Genomic DNA, 18508 nt, shown 5'->3' on the forward strand with positions numbered 1-18508 from the left:
AAATTGAAACAAAAATTATCTGCTGCCAAGTCAACTTCAAAGCAAAACGTTTTTCCAAAGATGTAATACTTTTTTTTGTTCCATTTTTTGATAAAGCATCCTTTGTAAAAGATTTATAAGTTGTAACTGATAGCTTTACTAATGGTCAATAAATAATTTAGTAATAATGCTTGACTTTAGAGTTGCTAGGTTGTAAAAAATCTCCTTGACTGATTCAATTCAACACAACTTTATTTATCACTGTAAGGGCAACCTAAAACGTGTTCTCATTAATCTATAAAGCGTGAGTAAATGATTTATTAAACGCTAATATAAACCCATTGCTAACAATTTATCAGAATGCCTTATTAGAAAGTGGTTCCCCTTTTCTTTTCTAAGGTATTCCTGGAGCTGGGTCACCACCATCCACAACTTGTTTAAATTTTTCCAGCTGGTAGTCGTTTAGTTATTTCACCTGGATAATCCACTCAGCATAAATACTGCTTGGAGGACACCGATCAGGTGATGCGTTCGCTGGATTACGTCCATGTTTAACTGTCTTTCAGTCAACAATATCACTTTGTTGGACAAAGCTGGCGATGTGTCTGTCTCATGTCAGACATGCATCTATTTTGATGGAACCAACAGAAATGTTTAGAGAGGCTGGACGTTTTTGGAACTGACAGAAATGTTTCAAAGTTGTAATCCAACAGCCTCAGGGGAGGATTTTCTTACATGAAAGGAACTCAAAAGTTCACTGACAATGACAGCAACACTGTCTTTCCAATTTCTGTCCATTCAGTGATGGATTAATGTGGCAGCATCATAAAAATATACCTTAAACATCTTGATCATATCTAAATAAAGAGAGGAAAGTGTGATCCATACAGACTTTTTTTACTGAGTAAAAAGTCTTACACATACAGTCTTTTGATGACCAACAATTGTACATTTAATGGTAATTGATAGATTTATTTAAATTCAGTTCATAACCCCGCAAATCCAGAAAGAAGCTGAGTGGTTGATGTGCGCTATATGAACATGCTGTATGCTGTGGCATCTGTTTCCCCCAGTGTACTTACTGCAAGAATGATATTGACCTGCAGCCTCACATGTCACGCCAAGAAAATTATCAAAGTTTTATAGCTCAGTGGCCGAGCATAAATAATCGTAATGTACATTTCTGCTTTGCATCAGATTTAACCTTATCCCCACTGCAGGAGATCCATCGATCTTCTCATTTGTCTTCCAGACATTTAGTGACATTGATCCAGTGATTTGCCCATCTCTCCATCGCTCCACACCAGTCTTCCTCATAAAGTCTTAATCTTGTCTTGTATTCCTAACCTGTTTTAGTGTGTGCATGTAGCTGGGTTCCTAATGGGGCCCTATTAGCAGGTCCCCTGCTCAGGGAAGATATCTGATCTTTAATATAAACCCCCAGAGCCTGGTCACAAACCCTGGTGTAAAAAGGACCCTCCGAGGACTCTGAAGAGACCTCACTGTCAGCTGCATATCACTGCAAACACTAAATCCATAATGTCAACAACATGTCAAGAATGAGCAGCTGTACATGTAGACTGACAATTAAAACAGCTTTTTAAGTCCAAGAATCATTAGAACTCCACAGATTTAAATTCACTTGGTGTGTATTAAGATCCATTTGAAGTTTCAGGTTTACACAAATCTAGAGAAAGATACCAATGAGACCTGAACATAACAATTGATGAACACTTCTGGTCAGATTTATGTCAAAGCAGTTTGTCAGCTACCATTAATGTCCGGTACAGACTGGTGCACTATAATTTCATCCATCAACTGTACCTCACCCCACAGAAAATCCATAAATCCAAACCAGAATTGTCAGAAATGTTTTTCAGATGTGGTATAGAGGTTGGCTCTTTCCTGCACTGTACCTGGCTTTGTAAAAAAGTGAGGCCCTTTTGGTACGACCTCTGGGACACCTTGACCAAAGTCACAGGAGTTACCCTCCCACTAGATGTCAATAAATCTTTGACTATTTCCCAAATTAAATTTATAAAAATCACTTTATTTGTGGCCAGGAAATACAAAACAGTGACATGGAAATCTGACTCCCCTCTCCTCATTGATAGATGGTCTTTGGAAATGAACAGCTGTATTCCTCTTGAAAAGATCACATATAGTCTTAGAAAAGGATACAATACTTTTCTGAAAATTTGGCAGCCCTACCCAGAGTTTAAAGGCACATCACTGGTGCCACCACAGGGATTTGTTCACTTCTGGTTAGCCAGAGGGCCTCTTTAAAAGATACAACACTGTGTTGGTGTAGTGTCTCTATGTGTTTCATTCTATGCACTGACTTTTTTAAAATTTTCCTAACTGGGTTTATACAGGAAGGGTAGGGAATGGGGTTTCTTTGATGTTTTGCGTTCTGTATAATTGTTGACAGCTAGTCTGAAAATAAAAATAAAATGTTCCCCCCAAAAAATCCATTTAAAGTCTGTGGGATCTAAAAGTATAAAACAACAAGTTGCCTCCCAAAAAACATTCAAGGGACTGTATGAAAATTATTAGATATTTGTGTTTTCTCATATGCTGAGGACAACGATCTTGTCCCGGACCAACATGTCAGTTTCAGTGGTGATTATTTACTTGGTGGAGCTTCTGCTTACACACTAACAAAATGTTGTTGTCTTGTACGGTGCATTAAGCTTTGACTCCAACTGTAGAAGATCATTGCATTTACCTACTACAATTGAATCAGAAAAGCAAACACACTCCATCTAACAGCTTAGCTTGCACACTTATTTAATCTAACCTCTCTCTTTTTTCACCAAGCAGAAGGATCCTCTAGAAAACAAAAGAAACTTTGGACTGAAAAGTTTAATTGAATTTAACATAAATGCTGAATGTACATTGTTTCCCCATTTTTCATAAACCTAATAAAAATATTGTCTTGACATGATTGTCATGTACTTTTCTATTCTTTTTTTCCACTTAATACTTAAAGGCCTACTGTTTCTGTGTTGATTCTTCTTCTTCCAGCTGCTCCCGTTAGGGGTCGCCACTGTTATATCTTTTCTCAAGATCCACAGACACAATGCAGCTCCTTCTGACCTTCTCTATATTCCTCCATCAACATTCTCAAAGCAAACATCACATCTGTACTGCTCTTTCCTGGCATGAAACCATACTGCTGCTGTCTAATCATCACCTCTCCTCTTAACCTAGCCTCCACTACTGTTTCCCATAACTTCATGCTGTGGCTGATAACTTTATACCTCTGTAGTTACTACAGCTCTGCACATCACCTGTATTCTTGAAAATTGGTACCAGTCCACTTCTTCTTCACTCCTCAGGCATCATCTCACTTTCCAAGATTGTGTTAAACAATCTAGTTAAGAACTCCACTGCCATCTCTTCTAAACATCTCCACAGGTATGTCATCTGAACCAACCGCCTTTCCACTCTTCATCCTCTTCATAGCTGTACTCACTTCCTCCTTGCTAATCCACCGCACTTCCTGATTCACTATTCCCACATCATCTAACCTTCTCTTTCTCTCATTTTCTCCATTCATCAGCCCCTCAAGGTTCTCCTTCCACCTTCTCAACACACTCTCCTTGCTAGCCAGCACATTTCCATCTCTATCCTTCACCAGCCTAACCTGCTGCACATCCTTCCCAGCTCGGTCCCTCTGTCTGACCAATCAGAGCAAGTCCTTTTCTCCTTCCTTAATGTCCAACCGCTCATACAACTCTCCTACCCATCTTCCTCTCCCACTGCCTCCTGACATGCTCTCCCTCTCTCCTTCTCCTTCTCCAGCACCCTGCTGGTCAACAGTACCTGTGGTGGCCGTTGGTAACCCGGGCCTTGACCGATCCAGTATGGAAATCTGATTTATGATCCGCATATTTGATTTGGCATTGGTTTTATGCCAGATGCCCTTCCTGACACAGTCCTCCCCATTCATCCAGGCTTGGGACCAGCACTAAGAATGCACTGGCTTGTACATCCTCAGTGGCTGGGCCTGTGTTGATTACAGTAATGGAAATATGTAATAGAGCATAGAAGAAGTGGCAACAGACTACAGTTCAGCCTACCATGCCATTTTGCTATTGTATTATTATATAGATATTATATATAGTCATCTACAAAGGCTGGATACTTGTGATTTAACATTATGCAACAGTAATTATTAATAGTGAATCAAGTTTTACAAATAGAGTGCAGTGTTTTTCTAAGTCAAAGATAGGATTCAAAGAAGATGAAAATGCTTTTGTAAAAAGTGAAATATAAAAATTATCCCACCTTCCCACACTGATCATTTTTATACAGTCCCTAAATATGGCCCTGTTTTCAGTGAGAGTGATGTTGGGAGTATCATCAGTGATGAAAAATTATACAGTGAGACACAATTATATAGCGAGACCCACAGCGCAATCTCTGCTTACAAATAACATCAGGGAAATATGACGAATGAATGAAATTTAAGAAAGATGATGCAACTGAATACTTAGAAGTTGAAATTTAATTATGAGCACCAACTCTGTGTACAGCATGTTAGAATTTGAGCTGAGAGAGTGATAATGATTAAAATTCTATTTTATAAATATTCCTTTAAGCTCTCTTATACTATCATTAAATCCAGGGATGACATGAAGCAGTGGTCAGCAGATTTCCCTCTTGCTCTTATCTTGACTAAAAGGAGCTGTAGTGTTATGTGTGTAGCTTTTCCGGCTAATTTCTTCAGCAACGGGAAAGCAAAGGAGAGCTGTCAGGGTCCAGCGTGTCGCTGCTTAGTGGGAGACAGAAAGAGGTCCAGTTTATCCTCCCTGATCTCAGGGCAATATGCCTTGCATCTCATCTCCTGAGGGTGACAGGCTCCACTGCCCTTTATGGCCGAGTTATGTCACCACTGATCAATGCCAAATTTCACCACACCCCTGTGGCTGAGGATGAGTTGGCTTTCCAGCACTTAATATGAGAATAATAGCCCTGTGGACCCTGTCTGGCATACTGAATCAGACCTACAAACACAGTATTTGACACGTTATTGTGGTCAGTCTAGTAGAGAAATGTTTGTGTTTGGACAGCATTTAAAGCAAAAAGATTTAAAGATTTGAGAATATAACCTGGTAAAGTGACATATCAGTCAATTTTACCTTTATTCATACAGACAACAGAATCTCCATCTATACACAACCCTGCCTGTGAGGGAAATATCCTGCAGCAAACTGAACCACTGCCTCCACCTGCTGGTTCAACGATGTCTTGCAATCATACACTTTCCATGTGACTGGAAAAATAAAGAAACATTTCATCACAACAGCAGAGATTTTAATAAACTTTTCAATTCACAAGTCATATTGCAGCTGACATGATTAGTTTTTTTTATATTACGAAAATCATTGCAAAATGCAGTATCATAAATATATGGAAATTTCATATATACTTTTTTGTACATTTTTCATTTTAAAGGTCCCTTAGTTGTAAAAATAAGTGTACAACCAGCCTAAAAATCATATGGAAATCTGCAAAATCCATCATAGTACTTTCCTAAGAAAAAGATTTACAATACAAGCTCTTATTCTATCATTATTTAAAAAGGGCCGCTACCATAAAGTGAAAGATTGCTTTGATCTTGATGTATTATTGCTGAACAGTCGTCCTGATTATCTTGTGAAATATCAAATAACAATTGCAAGTCCACACAATGAAAATGTGTAATATTTTGACATATACTCAATTAAATAAAGGATATAAAAAAGAATGCAATATTGGCAAAAGCAGAAGCATACAGATAAGTGCATTTCAAAAAAATAAACTTCCTCTGAATATTTAAGAGATACAAATGTGTGAAAACGTGAAGTGACACTTCCTGGCTGATGGGTGTAAAGTTGTATAACGGTCACACAGAGCCGACATCAGCCAGGGAAGGAGTGTGAAGGGTTAACAGGAAGACTTGTGCTTATTCTGCTCTCCGTGGGGCAGTATATCTTTTTTTTTCATCCCTCCCTTTCTAATTAAATCTCCATCTCTACCTTCTATTTACCCATCAATGCATCTTCTCATTGATTTTTCTCTTGCGTTTTGTTTCTCAGTGCCAGTCCTCGTCATCGTCATCTTCTCCCTCAGATGAATCTTCCTGGCTGCTGACCTCTGCCTGATCCGTCACTCCGTTTCCGTTTCCGCCTTGATGAGCCGCCGCCGCCGCCGCCGCCGCCGCCGCCGCCGCCGCCGCCGCTGCTGCCTTTCTGGCCCGGGCTGCGGCTGCTGCCTGCTCCTCCTGCTCTTTCTGACGCAGTGCTGCAGCCTTCTTCTCCTGCTCGGCGTGACTCTTCATGTGGGCACTTCGACTCTTCACTTTATAAAACACCCTAGGATACGAGAGGATGATGATGCAACATTATACACAGTAACAGCTGTTTGGGATCATGCAACACTACATGTAAACAACAGATGATGCCTGTAAAAGCTACTAAACTCTACTGCACTGAATTTTAAAGCATACTTGCGAGAATCCATGCAAATAATGACTCATTCCCTGTATTAGTGAAACCTATTTAGGTTCATGAGAGGCTGAGGTTGATCCTAGCATGGATCGGCTGATAATTACAGACCATGTAGAGACTAAATAAAAACAAATTAGTGATACTAACTTTGTCTATGTGGCCTGGAAAGAATTCACTTTTGTGTACTGGCACTAAAACAGCTCAAAATTCCATCGGGATGGAAAATGAGTTAAGAAAGCAGTCAGTCAGAGCATCAGGCTTCAAAAAGAGTTTATAGTTTATAAGAAATGAAATAGAAAATGGCTGAAAAGTAGTGAAAAAAAAAGGTTGTTTACATGTGATATGGTGCAGAAACTAAAAACGGAAGAAAAATGAAGGCGGAAACACTCCTTTCCCTTTTGATAGTATTTACAAGCCACATCAATACTTTTATTTGAAGATTAAGATCTAAGATGTAGTGGCATCTAGTGGTGAGGTTAAGGATTGCAACCAACTGAATACACCTCCCTTCACCTCCCCTTCTATGCATGTAGGAGAACCTACATGCTTGAAAGGCCCTCTCTAGAGCCGGTGTCTGGTTTGTCCATGCTGGGCTACTGTAGAAACATGGCAGTGCAACATGGTGACCTCTGTGGAGGAGGACCTGTTCCCTCTGTAGATATTTAAGGTAATCAAAACATGATTCTTATTTTCTTGGGGTTATACACTAATTAAAATATAGTCCTGAATATTATATTTCATTTCTGCCAAGTCCATTCCACTATATGCCACTAAATTCTACACACTGCACCTTTAATGACTTATTAAAAAAAAGATTTTATAAAAACACACACTGTTGCAAGAATTTGCAATGGTAATTACAAGAGAATGTCATGAAAATCGAGCACAGTCCTCTAGTGTCTAGTTAGATGGACAGTATCAGCTGAAGTGGCTGCAGTCTGAGTCAATTATTTATAAAACCATCACTAACTATTTGAAGCTTGTGATTTACTAAAAGGGCTTTCTTTATTAAAACATAGGAAATGTCTTGGCTTATAAAGCCTTGAGTAATGAGGAAATTGGTTGAATGGAAGCATTTGTAGCGCCACGCATTCAAATTCAATCAACTATGTAAACAGGAAGTCATTGTCATCATTGAGTTGTAACAGAAATGTCAAATGAACACTTTTAAGAGGCTCATTTATGTATTAAATGTAACTGCTAAGATTTTGTAAATGCAGGTATGACTTTATAGATGAGTACATGCAGAGATTGTGAAATACGTGTGTTTCAGAATTAGTAATCAAGGAGACATTCTTTAGTCATCTAGTGTAATGCTACTGGGAAACGGTTTCGTAATTTGAGTTGTGTTCTTTTTTTTAATTTTTTTTAAATGTAATTTAAAATCATCTCCGTCTTCATTATTAAAGGTCATTTTAATCAAGTGTGTAAACCGTATTCCATGTTACCTCTTTTACTCTCTTGACAGTTGATTACATTTGTTAACATTTCCGAACAACTAATCTCTATGTTAGAACTAGTTTGTGGGATGCGACCTGTTAATAACCTATAACCTGTAATTTAGTGATGCATAAATCTTCACTTAGTAAAAACTCAAAACTACACTGAGTATAAATGTACAAAGAGCTTCTGTAACTGCAGCTGCAAATTTAACAAAGAGCGATGTTCAGGACATCACAACACCCCCTCAGTTATAAACATAAATAATCAAATGTCTGTGGTGATTTGACTATACCTGCCACATTTCTTGCATGGAAAAATTGCATCAGGATCCTGCGAGGGCTTCGCTGGAGCTGCTCTGCTCTTCTTTGCTGCCGGCTCAGCCCGAGACCTGTGATGTGCTGGCGGGTGGTGAGCCTCCTTATTCACACTGCCCGGCTCTTTGAGCATCACCACTGTTCCTGCCTGTAGTACCAAACATAAGTAGCTGTTTGTTTTCCACCCAGCCTTGATACACATCATCATTATTTATTTTCACCAAACTTTTATGAAATCTTTGTTAATAGGAAATGTAGTTGTGCAAGAATGTGCAAGTTATTAGTCTATGAACTGTCTTGTAGGCTCATAGTGAAACACTTACATAGTCATGAGCCTGTAGTGACTGAGCAACCCTCGCCTGGTGGCTGCTCTCTTGGATCTGGTCATAAGTAACTTCCTTCTTTACATCCCCATCCGTCTCTCCTTGAGTCGGTTTTGACTGCTGTGAACCCTGTGATGAATCAAACACCAGAAAAAAAAAAACACAAGATTGCAACACCTTTCGAATTCAGATTATAACACCCTTGAGGATTAGAAAAGATTCCTCATGAGTAAAGTCCATTTCAAAGATAAAACCCTGCAGCTTTCCAGTAAGATGGCTCAGAAAATGAAAATATGGTTTAACACACACATTCTATGACATTAACTGAATACTTTTAAATCTCCACTCTACCTTAACGTCCACCACGGCCTCAGTGTGTTTATCCACTGGTGAATATGGAGGGCCGAAGGTTAAAATCCCGTTGCGACCGATCTTCACCTGCTTCTTGTATGTGTAGTAGAACTCTACACACTGAGCCACAGTCTTGGTCCGCACCTTCGACATAAAACAATGCACCATCACGCCTTTGTAGCTTTCATTTTTTAGCATCCATATACAACTGAGAAATTGATGAGACATTTATGTATTCTTACAATACATATATCAAAAAAAAACAAGCTTGATATGAGTAACAGCCTGTTTGTGTTTTTATCAAGTAAAGACCACATTTCCCATGAATCCAGTTACTTCCTGCCACAAAGAGGATGTGGCTTGTTGGGTCTAATTTTTTTTCTCTTTGGCACTTTTTGAAACATTTAAACTTTGTTTGTGTTGAAAGAAAAGCGTCCTCTTCCTGTTTGCAAAAGCAAAAGATTTTGCAGTACATCTGAATCTGGCGTCATACGCTGTTAAAATGCAGACGCAGGCCGGTGACAGCAGAAAATCTTTATTCTGATCATCTTCTTTGTTTACACTATTACATTAAATCCTCAGAATTAATGTGGTGATGATTTATTGGTGTTTAAATGCCACGCAAACCGCATTTAATTACATTTAAATGTTTGTTTTTTTTTAGATTTATTCTCATTGATTGTGTTGGATGAGAGCAATTGTTAACACAGCAGGGTAAAATTTAACTAGCATACCAGTTTCTGCACCAGAAAGAAATCCTTCCTGTAGGCAGAGATCCCTTTATTGAAGTAGCGCTTCTCTTCTGCAGTCCAGCTGTCGGAGCCTGTGAGTAAATCAGATGAAGAAGTAATGACGATTCAGTTTGCGCTTACATAAGAGAATGAGGAAATGTTTATAAAATCAGAGAGTGTAGAAAATAAGAGAGAGGAAGAAAATATATGAGAGTTGATGGAAATGGTTAAAGTTGAACAGCTTGAATTTTTGCTGTAATGTCAACACTCACCTGAGTAGTGATAACCTGTCAGGTGATGGCCTTTGGGGAAGATTGGAAGATCCTGAAGCATCAGACGTTCCAGCGTCTCCTTAAAAATCAACATGATTAACCGCGGTGAGCAAATCATTCTTAACGAGGCCATCGTTTCTCATTTGACTGCATCAAATTTGAACAGCCATATGCAAAAAAAGCACAAATATTTGAATGATGCATGTCAATAAATACATTTCAAGGTCTTGATCATATTCTGCTACTGTCATTTGAAGGTGTTTGATTTAATCAAAAGGAAGGGTTCACAATTTTCATGTCTTAAAACAACAGTCAGGCGCCCAAATAAACATTACAACAGGTTTTGTTCGCTGTGATCATTCTTCCTGTTCATAGTCATCGTTAGAAAATCTCCTCTTGATGTGCTTTCAATGTAAATGATGGCGGACAAAATCCACAGTTCTCGTTTTGAGCAAAAATGTATTTAAAAGTTTATGTGAAGATAATATGCGGCTTCAGCCTTCTGACTTTGTCAAATAAAGTGGATATCTTCCACAGTTACAGGTTTTTAGTAACATGTTTGTAGTCTTTTTGTCTCGAGGACAGTATTTTGCTGTTCAGCTGCAGTGGAAGGATCATAACAAAAAAGGCAGTAAAAAGACTAACTTTGAAAGGTATTGACTTGATTTAACTTATTTGGACGGCTGAATTCTCATATTATCTTCAAATACGTTTTTGCACAGAGGGAAGGCTGTGGATTTTGTTCCCTATCACTTACACTGGAAGTACATTATGAAGGATTCTGATAATGGTCAGTATGAACAGGGGGAATGGCAGATGGCAGAAGGCAGATGGCCGCCCACCTAGAGCCCCGTTCTGCTCGAGGTTTCTTCCCGTTGAAGGGGAGTTTTTCCTTGCTGCTGTAGCCAAGTGCTTGCTCATGGGGGGAATGTTGGGTCTCTGTAAATTAAACAGTACAGTCTTGACCTGCTCTATGTGAAAAGTGCCCTGAGATAACCTCTGTTGTGATTTGGCACTTAATAAATAAAACTGATTTGATTTATTTGAATGATTACAGCAAGAAAACCAGCCTGACTATTGTTTTAGGACAGACTTGATAAACTGTGAACCTATCCTTAAAGTTTGATTTGCCAAAACCTTTCAAAAGGAATTTCATTCCTATTCTAAAGTGACTACGAGTCATTATACTCACAAGGAAATCACCTCCAGTCTCATGTAAACAGTGTAAAACCAGCTCCTGATTGGTTCCTCCGCCTCTGAGCACGCTGGAACAAGCCATGTTCATCAAATCCCCCACTAGAAAGACAAAAGTGAGGGGGAGGTGGTGACATAAGAGTTCACACAAAAAAAAAAGGAAAATAACAGTCAGTCAATGACATGTAATATGAGATACTGACTGCTTTCTTGATCACCGTGTTTAAGTTGGGATTCATCCAGAGGGAGCCAAACTAAGTCAGCCTTGTGCACGTCAAGCTGGGAGGAAGGTTGATCTTGCATGTCTGGTATTTCTGCCTGGTACTGCTGTCCGATGTTGATACGCCTGGACAATGAAAAAGAAAAAAAACAGGACACAGATGCAGAGAGTTGTGCTGAAGAAAGTATATATTATTATGTATTGTATCGAAAACCTTAGAGGCTTGTTTTCTCGACTTACGGTTCAAAGCTAACAGGTGTGGCATCAGTGATCAAGGGCAGGACCGGCGGTGTGATTTCTGAACTTGCTGAAAAACAGAAATGAAAAAGTTCTTACATGTTATCTCATTGGTAGAATTACCTGTAGAAGGCCAGAGGCAAAAAACAAACACTTACTGGAGCGCAAGAGACTTCTTGATGCAGTCTTGGGTGTAGCCGGCGGCGGCAGGATTTGGTTGCTCACAGCGATGTTGGTCAGGAAGGTGGAGAAGTAGAGACCCGAGCCCTCCCGCACAGGAGACAGAATGGGCGGAGGCGTGTAAGGGGGCAAGGTGAGGGGGTTGTCCGGCAGGCGGACCGGGGAGCGCAGGTTGCTCTGGTAGGAAGTTATGCTGGAGTAAACGGATGGAGGGATGAAGGTGGATGGTTTGGGAGGAGGAATGATGAGGGGCTCCGGGCGAGGCCGGCGCTTAAATTTGGATTTTCCATCCTCATCCAGACCTGGATCGTTCTCCCCATCCTAGATAGAAGGAGGATTGATGTGAATTTTGAGGTTTTGCACACAGAAACACAGTCACATTTCTCCTAAATTCATTCCTGAAAAACCTTGACGCTGTTGCTAAATCAGGTTTCATTCTGAACCCACGCACCTGACTCAAAACAGTAGGTCATGTAGTTCGGGATTTTGGAGAGTTGGTGAGTCACGTTATCATAAAAGCACACAACCACACCCCCTTAAGAGTGCTGACTAGTCCGGGTTCCAGCAGCAGGACTCTGCCACTCCTCAGTGGACGTTTTACGGGCTAAAATCTCAAAGGTTGCCTTTCTGCATGGCTACTTGTAGTCATGAGAACTAGACCTTTGAGGATGCTCGTGTATATGTGCAGGATTAAGTTGTCATTAATAACAATTTTAAGGGGGTCTTGAGGTAGTTGCATAATGTGGTCTGAGTCTGAATAAACATCTGCAAACATGGAGCGCCCCAGTAGCTGAATGGTTACTGCTTGTAAATGTATCATAGTGACGTGTGCAAACTAAATATGTAAGAGTTTCAAGGGGAGATAATATGGAAATCTTTAGATGCTGATCATTTGATTGCGGGTCACACCATGAACATACCGTTTCAACATTCCTCACTATTCAACCAGACTGAAAGGATATCACGACAACCCAACAATCAAACACCAACATTATCTCCTAACAGAACTGACCTGGCCGTAACTCTCGGTCATGGAGTTTCTGAGTGATCGCCGGCGAGCCACGATGACAGAAGGTTTGCGATCAGACTGCCCTGCAGGCCGCTCAGCCTGGCCGAGTCGTCCGTGAGGCCAGGCGCCCTGAGGATCCGTTTGACTCCTGTGCACTGGCACAGACACAGGAATGACTAGAGGCACCATGGTGGCCTGCCTGCCTGAAGGACCGTCTTCCTGTTGAGGCAAAAAAGGAGTGAGGCGGGAGGGTGACGAGAGGGAGAGGGAAAGAAAGCAAGTTTGGGGAAGTAGCAGGGAAAATGGAAAAGGGATAGGGGCATAAAGAGGAAGAAGATGGTGTGAGTGCACATAAAAATTCATTTTCATTTTCAAATCCACCACAATATTTATTCATTTTTCTTCTTAAATAGAATTTCATATGCTATATTTTATATTAAATGACATTAGGGCTGCAACTACAGATGATTTTTATTGTGGATTGTTTTTTTTTTGGATCAATCCATTATTTATTTAGTCTATGAAAAGTCAAAAAAAAGTGAAAAATGACACCCACAATTTCTAAGAGCACAAGGTGACGTATTCAAACCTTATTACCCAAAGTTTAAAATGATATAAAGTAGAAAAAGCAGCAGATCCTCACATTTGACGCTTGAACATGAGGATATTTGGCATTCTCGGTTGATTTAACGACTGAAATGATAAACTGATCATCAAAATTGTTACTCTTTAATTTTCAGTTAACGGATTAAACGATTATTCAATTAACTGTTCTAAACTACATGAGAACCAATAGCTAATTATTAGCTACTTTGCTTTAAATTTTGAGAAGGCGCCTGATTAATTTCCACTTCTGCAGGTAAAAAAACCTGAAAGTCTGCAGTGCCGTCTGTCAGATGTATATATAATAATAAAGATTATACTTTAAAAAAAAAAAATACATACAAGTGCTGTTTTATTGCATCATATTTTCATAGTCTTCCAGGAGGATGAGCAGGCCTCCCTGGTATTTCTGCTCAAGCTGATAAAATTTCAGTGATCTTAAGCTTTAATAGCGGGAGTGAAAAGTATGTAAAGTATAAATCACATTTTTATCATCAACCTTGACATCTTGAATATCTTCTCCCAACCCAGAAAAGGTTCCGTCTGTTAACCACAATACAACAGCTCTGCCTTGTAAGCAGCGATATTAAACCTGTTTGGTGTGTGTTAAGGAGCACCGGAGTGTAACTGTGCAGGTTGACAGCTCGGCCCCTCCCTAGATCTGCTGAATGACTGGGAAAGAGCCTGAGGAATGTGGAGGTGTGCAGACATGCAGCTGCTCCAACTGTACATCCAGCATGCACACTCTGCACAAAAACCCACGACAAGCCTTGTAAACCCCCCTGAGGCCAGAGTACTAAATATTCTTGTGCTGACACACACACACACACACACACAAACACACAAAAAAAACAAAAGCGAAATGTGACGAGTGTTTGTTTAAAAAAAGCTGCTACAGAGAAAATAAAGAAGCCGTTTCCAGTGGGTGTGCCACCTCGAATGTAATCATCATAAATCCTTAACAACAAGGTTAAGAGTATCAGCAGCCATAGAATGAAATCAATCTTTCAAATCAAAAAAAAAAAAAAAAAAAAAAAAAAAAGGAGGAATCGTTCAATAATAGCCGTTTTTCGGGTTGTACCAGTATCTGCTGCGTGACGACGTGTATAGTATGACTGCGCATGCTGGAAACAGCCTGATATAGTTGAGACTCGACAGCTGTAGGAGTCAAGTAAACAAGCCCAAGAAAAAGATTTTGTAAACCATAGGGAAGTTCTGCACAGAAACAGGGTTCTTCCTCTTTGTACAGCTGCTTGCCAACTTTGCCAGATGAGAAATTTTGCTCTCACATGCACAGATTCGCTGTCTTTGCAATTTTTCCTCAAGTAAATTGAGCCTGAAAAGTATTTAAAAATCTCTCTTTAATTGTAAAACTTTTCATAAATAAATAAGGAACTGAGTACAGCACCAATGTAATAAGTGATTTTTTTTTTTTTTTTAACCTTGATTATTTTAGCAGGCAGGGACTCCATTTCTGATGCCTTCTGAGCGAGAGTTTCCAAGTTGATCTCCTTGGACGCCCTCCTTCTCCTACGGGTGCTCTGGATGACTCCCCCTGTTGTCGTTTGGCTTTCCCCTCCTTTCACAGCCTGTACGCCAGCAACTCCATTCTGGGACAGTGGAGGCTCTTTGGAGGCTTGAGACCAGATGTTTGTTGAAGGGGGACCCAATGGGGACTGTCCCTCTCTGGAAAGGCGGCGTGAGCGTCGAGGGGCGGCTGGCGCTGCATCTGACGGCTCTGCAGGATTTGTGGCCTCCTTTTCGGGGCACGGATCAGGTACGGCTGATGCATCAGGGGTTTGGACTTCTGCTTCCTGCTGCGGCTCCACTGTTTGGACATCACTCTTTTTAGACTCGGCCTCAGGTGGACAAGGCTCAGGAGGCTGATAGGTCGCAAAGTTTTGGGTTTGTTGCTGTTTTGGTTGCACCTGAAGTTGTGCCGTTTCTTGCTGTGGCACATTTTGTTGTTGCAGTTGTTGTTGCTGCTGCTGCTGCTGCATTTGCTGCATTTGTTGCTGTCGCTCCTGTAGCTGTTGCTGATGATACTGTTGCTGTATTTGCTGCATTTGTTGCTGCTGTTGCATTTGGTGCTGCTGCTGAATTTGGTGCTGCTGTTGCTGCAAATGCTGCTGCTGCTGCTGCTGTTGTTGCAACTGAAGTTGATGCTGTTGATGCAACTGCTGCTGCTGCTGTTGTTGCTGTTGTTGTTGTTGTTGTTGTTGTTGTTGTTGTTGTTGTTGTTGTCGCTGCTGCTGTTGCTGATGATGGTGCATTTGTTGCTGTTGCTGCATCTGGTGCAGCAGCTGCTGTTGCTGCGTTTTAGGCTGCTCGCTGTAAGCCAGGCTCGGCATTCCCTTGTTGCCCGGAAAAACCGAGTAATAGCCAGACGGAAACTGTTGCTTGCTGGGCCTAAAAGTTGCCTGGAAGGGTTGCAGCATGGACCCCTGCAAAGTGTGAGGCGGCACGTGGGACTGACCCTGGAGCTCTACGCCTTTGTGGCCGTGCTGATAGGCTTGCAGCTGAGCCTGGTGCATCGCGGCCACGGCATGCTGCTCCCAGTCATGCCCCCTCCCCTGAGCTTGAGCCTGAGTGGCATCTCTGTAAACCTCAACAGGCGCTTGCAGTTGATTTTCTCCCATCGGCAGAGCCACACCTTCATGGACTCCTTTGTGGAACGCCATCTGACCCCGGACGTTCACTCCACCCATGTAGGAGCCAAAGTTCTGCCCCCAGGCTGGCACAGGAGCTTCCTGAGACCAGCCGGGGGCCTGTATGGACTCCTGGTGCATCCACTTTACTGGAGCGGCCTGTTGATAATGCGGTAGACCCTGGGGCCCTTTCTCGGGGTTATAAACACCAGAACCGCTGGCGGAGTCACTGTGGCTTGACTCTAAAGCTGGAGGTCCCATACCATAATAAACCTCCCCTGAATGCTGCACAGGCTCTTTCATGGCTGCAGTCCGATGCTTGCTGCTCTTGTCAGGATTAACTTGTGGAGGAAGACTCATAGTAATGTTATGAAAATGCTTGAGTCAGAGCTCTCAATCTTGATCTCTGAGTGTGCAAAAACAGAGTTATCGCCTTCGTAGTGTGCGTTCACCGGCTGTGGCTGAAAATGTCTTTGTTTAATTGTGAATAGGGAGGTATTTGGGAGGAAATATAAATCCCAAAGGAAAGTGCTGGGTGGGGAGCATGTAAACCTCCTTCTGCAATCAAATCTGAGGTTTGCTGTCCATTCTTCTCATCCTCTTTAGGGTGCCGGACCTTATGAGAGAAAGGAGGGGTTAGACACTTTATTTTTCTCTGAATACAAGCATACAAAGTTTTGAGTCGCCTTTCACTCGTCTACAGCAAAGAGGAAATTGAGGCCTACACAAGCAAAATAGCCCAGTCAGTGAAGTGAAAATCAGTCAAGAGAGCATGCCTGTTGAAGTGAGCGCTGGCAGAGCAAAAGCTATACTTCGATATTTACGTCCAGGTGCGTGCAGAAAAGGACGTTAGAAAGGTGAAAGTTTTAAGGCGGCTGCAAGGAGGCGCTGACTGTAGCTGCCATTTGGCATAACAAGAAATACAGGAAACGAAGGGGCTCGTGAAATCACCCGAGCGATAGCCAGTGATGTTATGTTTAAAATCAGTAATAAGGAAGCGTCTGAAGAGCTGAGTGATGTTAGGCAAGACAGCAGATTAGCGAGCATTAGTTTAACAGAGTGTATATACCTTATCAATGGTGCGCAGAGCTCTCCATGGCCAGCTCCATGGAGTCACTTTGGTTTCGATCAAAGTCGACTGCATGCAGCTCCATGAAGGGATTGTGCGCAACAAATGTCATAACTCTGACAACTTTCCCTCGAGTTTCACGGCGCACAATATGGCGAACAGGCGAGTTTACAACCGTACAAAAACATAATCCAGAAACCGGACGGGCTGGAAAAGGCTCATTTACGCTGTAGTTACAATGTTGCACACTGCATCCGTAAAGCCGTTGCACTTCCAGGAAAACATGTCCACAACTTTCTCCCCGCATCAACGAGTAACTAACCCTAAGTCTAGACCACACATGAGACGGCGAAATGTGTGAAAACTCCGCCGTGCAGCGGTCTGCGCTGGTATTTCCGCAGAGTTGACTGTTGTGCCACCGAGCTGCGCAGAGCTTAAAGTTGCTATTTCGGTTTATCCGGAGTGTGTGAAGCGCTGCAAAACTGCGCAAACACGCAGAAAGTTGTGCACCCCAAAGCGGTGCGCCTCACCCCAAAACAGCTCAACTCACATCCTGTTATCCAATCCGATAGTCTGGCCACTCCCATCGCTGTATCCGTGTACGTTTGTTTTGCTGTCACGGTTGACCCGAAAAGCGGAGTCTCGTCAGCACATCACGCGGACACAGACACCGTGAGGGCCGCAGAGAGGATTTTACAGGTCGTGTGTCCAGGCGGAACCTCCAGCATTTGACATTTTTGAAGAATCCTTATCAGTCAATTAATCAATTTTTATTTATATCTGATTCAAAGTGTTTTACATGTGATTGACAAACGCACAGAATCATAGATATGGATTGGGAGACTAACGCCACACCAAGATACAAGTAAACCAACATTAAAACAAGGTGACGTGTAAAATGTAAATAAAAAAAAAGATTATAAAGAAAAATATTGAATAAAAGCTACTCTAGAAGAGTCCGTTGAATAAGACAACAGTCAAAGAGAAGTGAATGGTAAAATTCTGAAAAGAAATAAAAGCAATAATAGAAACAGTAAAATATATTTATGTATATATAAATACTATTACACAAAATGAATAGATTATAATAAAAAGTAAAATGTTAATAAGAAAATGAATCAATTATATAATTATAAAACAATAACATTACTGTATAAGACACTACAAAAAAGCCAGGCTAAACAGATGTGTTTTTAGTCTACATTTAAAAATATTAATATTTACCTTTAAATATATTTAATATTTACCTTTTTGTAAAAAAATTCTATTAATTCAGATGTTTTTCCATGTTAAATTCATTCAACCAGTCCATGTATGTTATCAGAAAATCTTTTTATTCAATTTTAAAAACAGTGAGTTTCTATTTAAAAAGCTGAGTGTTGAATTCATTCTGATGGTAAAAACTGTTAAAACATATTTATTCATGTGTGCATGTCAT

General features: G+C 40.9%; 1 protein-coding gene across 1 annotated transcript; it reads right to left on the minus strand.

Annotated features, from left to right (window-relative positions):
• Positions 1-5279: 5279 nt before the first annotated feature.
• Positions 5280-17636, minus strand: mideasa (mitotic deacetylase associated SANT domain protein a). The gene is made up of 13 exons (XM_067571924.1): positions 17071-17636; positions 14796-16617; positions 12754-12969; positions 11720-12062; positions 11565-11631; positions 11308-11450; positions 11103-11206; positions 9911-9989; positions 9642-9730; positions 8908-9051; positions 8557-8685; positions 8212-8381; positions 5280-6341 (listed from the first exon to the last, which is right to left on the minus strand). The coding sequence occupies exons 2-13, from the start codon at positions 16359-16361 to the stop codon at positions 6062-6064; spliced, it is 3330 nt and encodes a 1109-aa protein (XP_067428025.1). The 5' UTR covers positions 16362-16617; positions 17071-17636; the 3' UTR covers positions 5280-6061.
• Positions 17637-18508: the final 872 nt, after the last annotated feature.

The sequence above is a fragment of the Thunnus thynnus genome, chromosome 18 (genome assembly GCF_963924715.1).
Source record: "Thunnus thynnus chromosome 18, fThuThy2.1, whole genome shotgun sequence".
Taxonomy (NCBI): Eukaryota; Metazoa; Chordata; class Actinopteri; order Scombriformes; family Scombridae; genus Thunnus; species Thunnus thynnus.

Bases quoted from the DNA above. Each gene is read 5' to 3' on its own strand.
- mideasa (XM_067571924.1), bottom strand. From the start codon at position 16,361: ATGAGTCTTCCTCCACAAGTTAATCCTGACAAGAGCAGCAAGCATCGG. The intron at 9,052-9,641 runs GTATGCTAGTTA...TTTATGTCGAAG, and splicing joins TCTTTCTGGTGCAGAAACTG to GTGCGGACCAAGACTGTGGC. The intron at 8,382-8,556 runs GTAAGTGTTTCA...TTGGTACTACAG, and splicing joins CACTACAGGCTCATGACTAT to GCAGGAACAGTGGTGATGCT.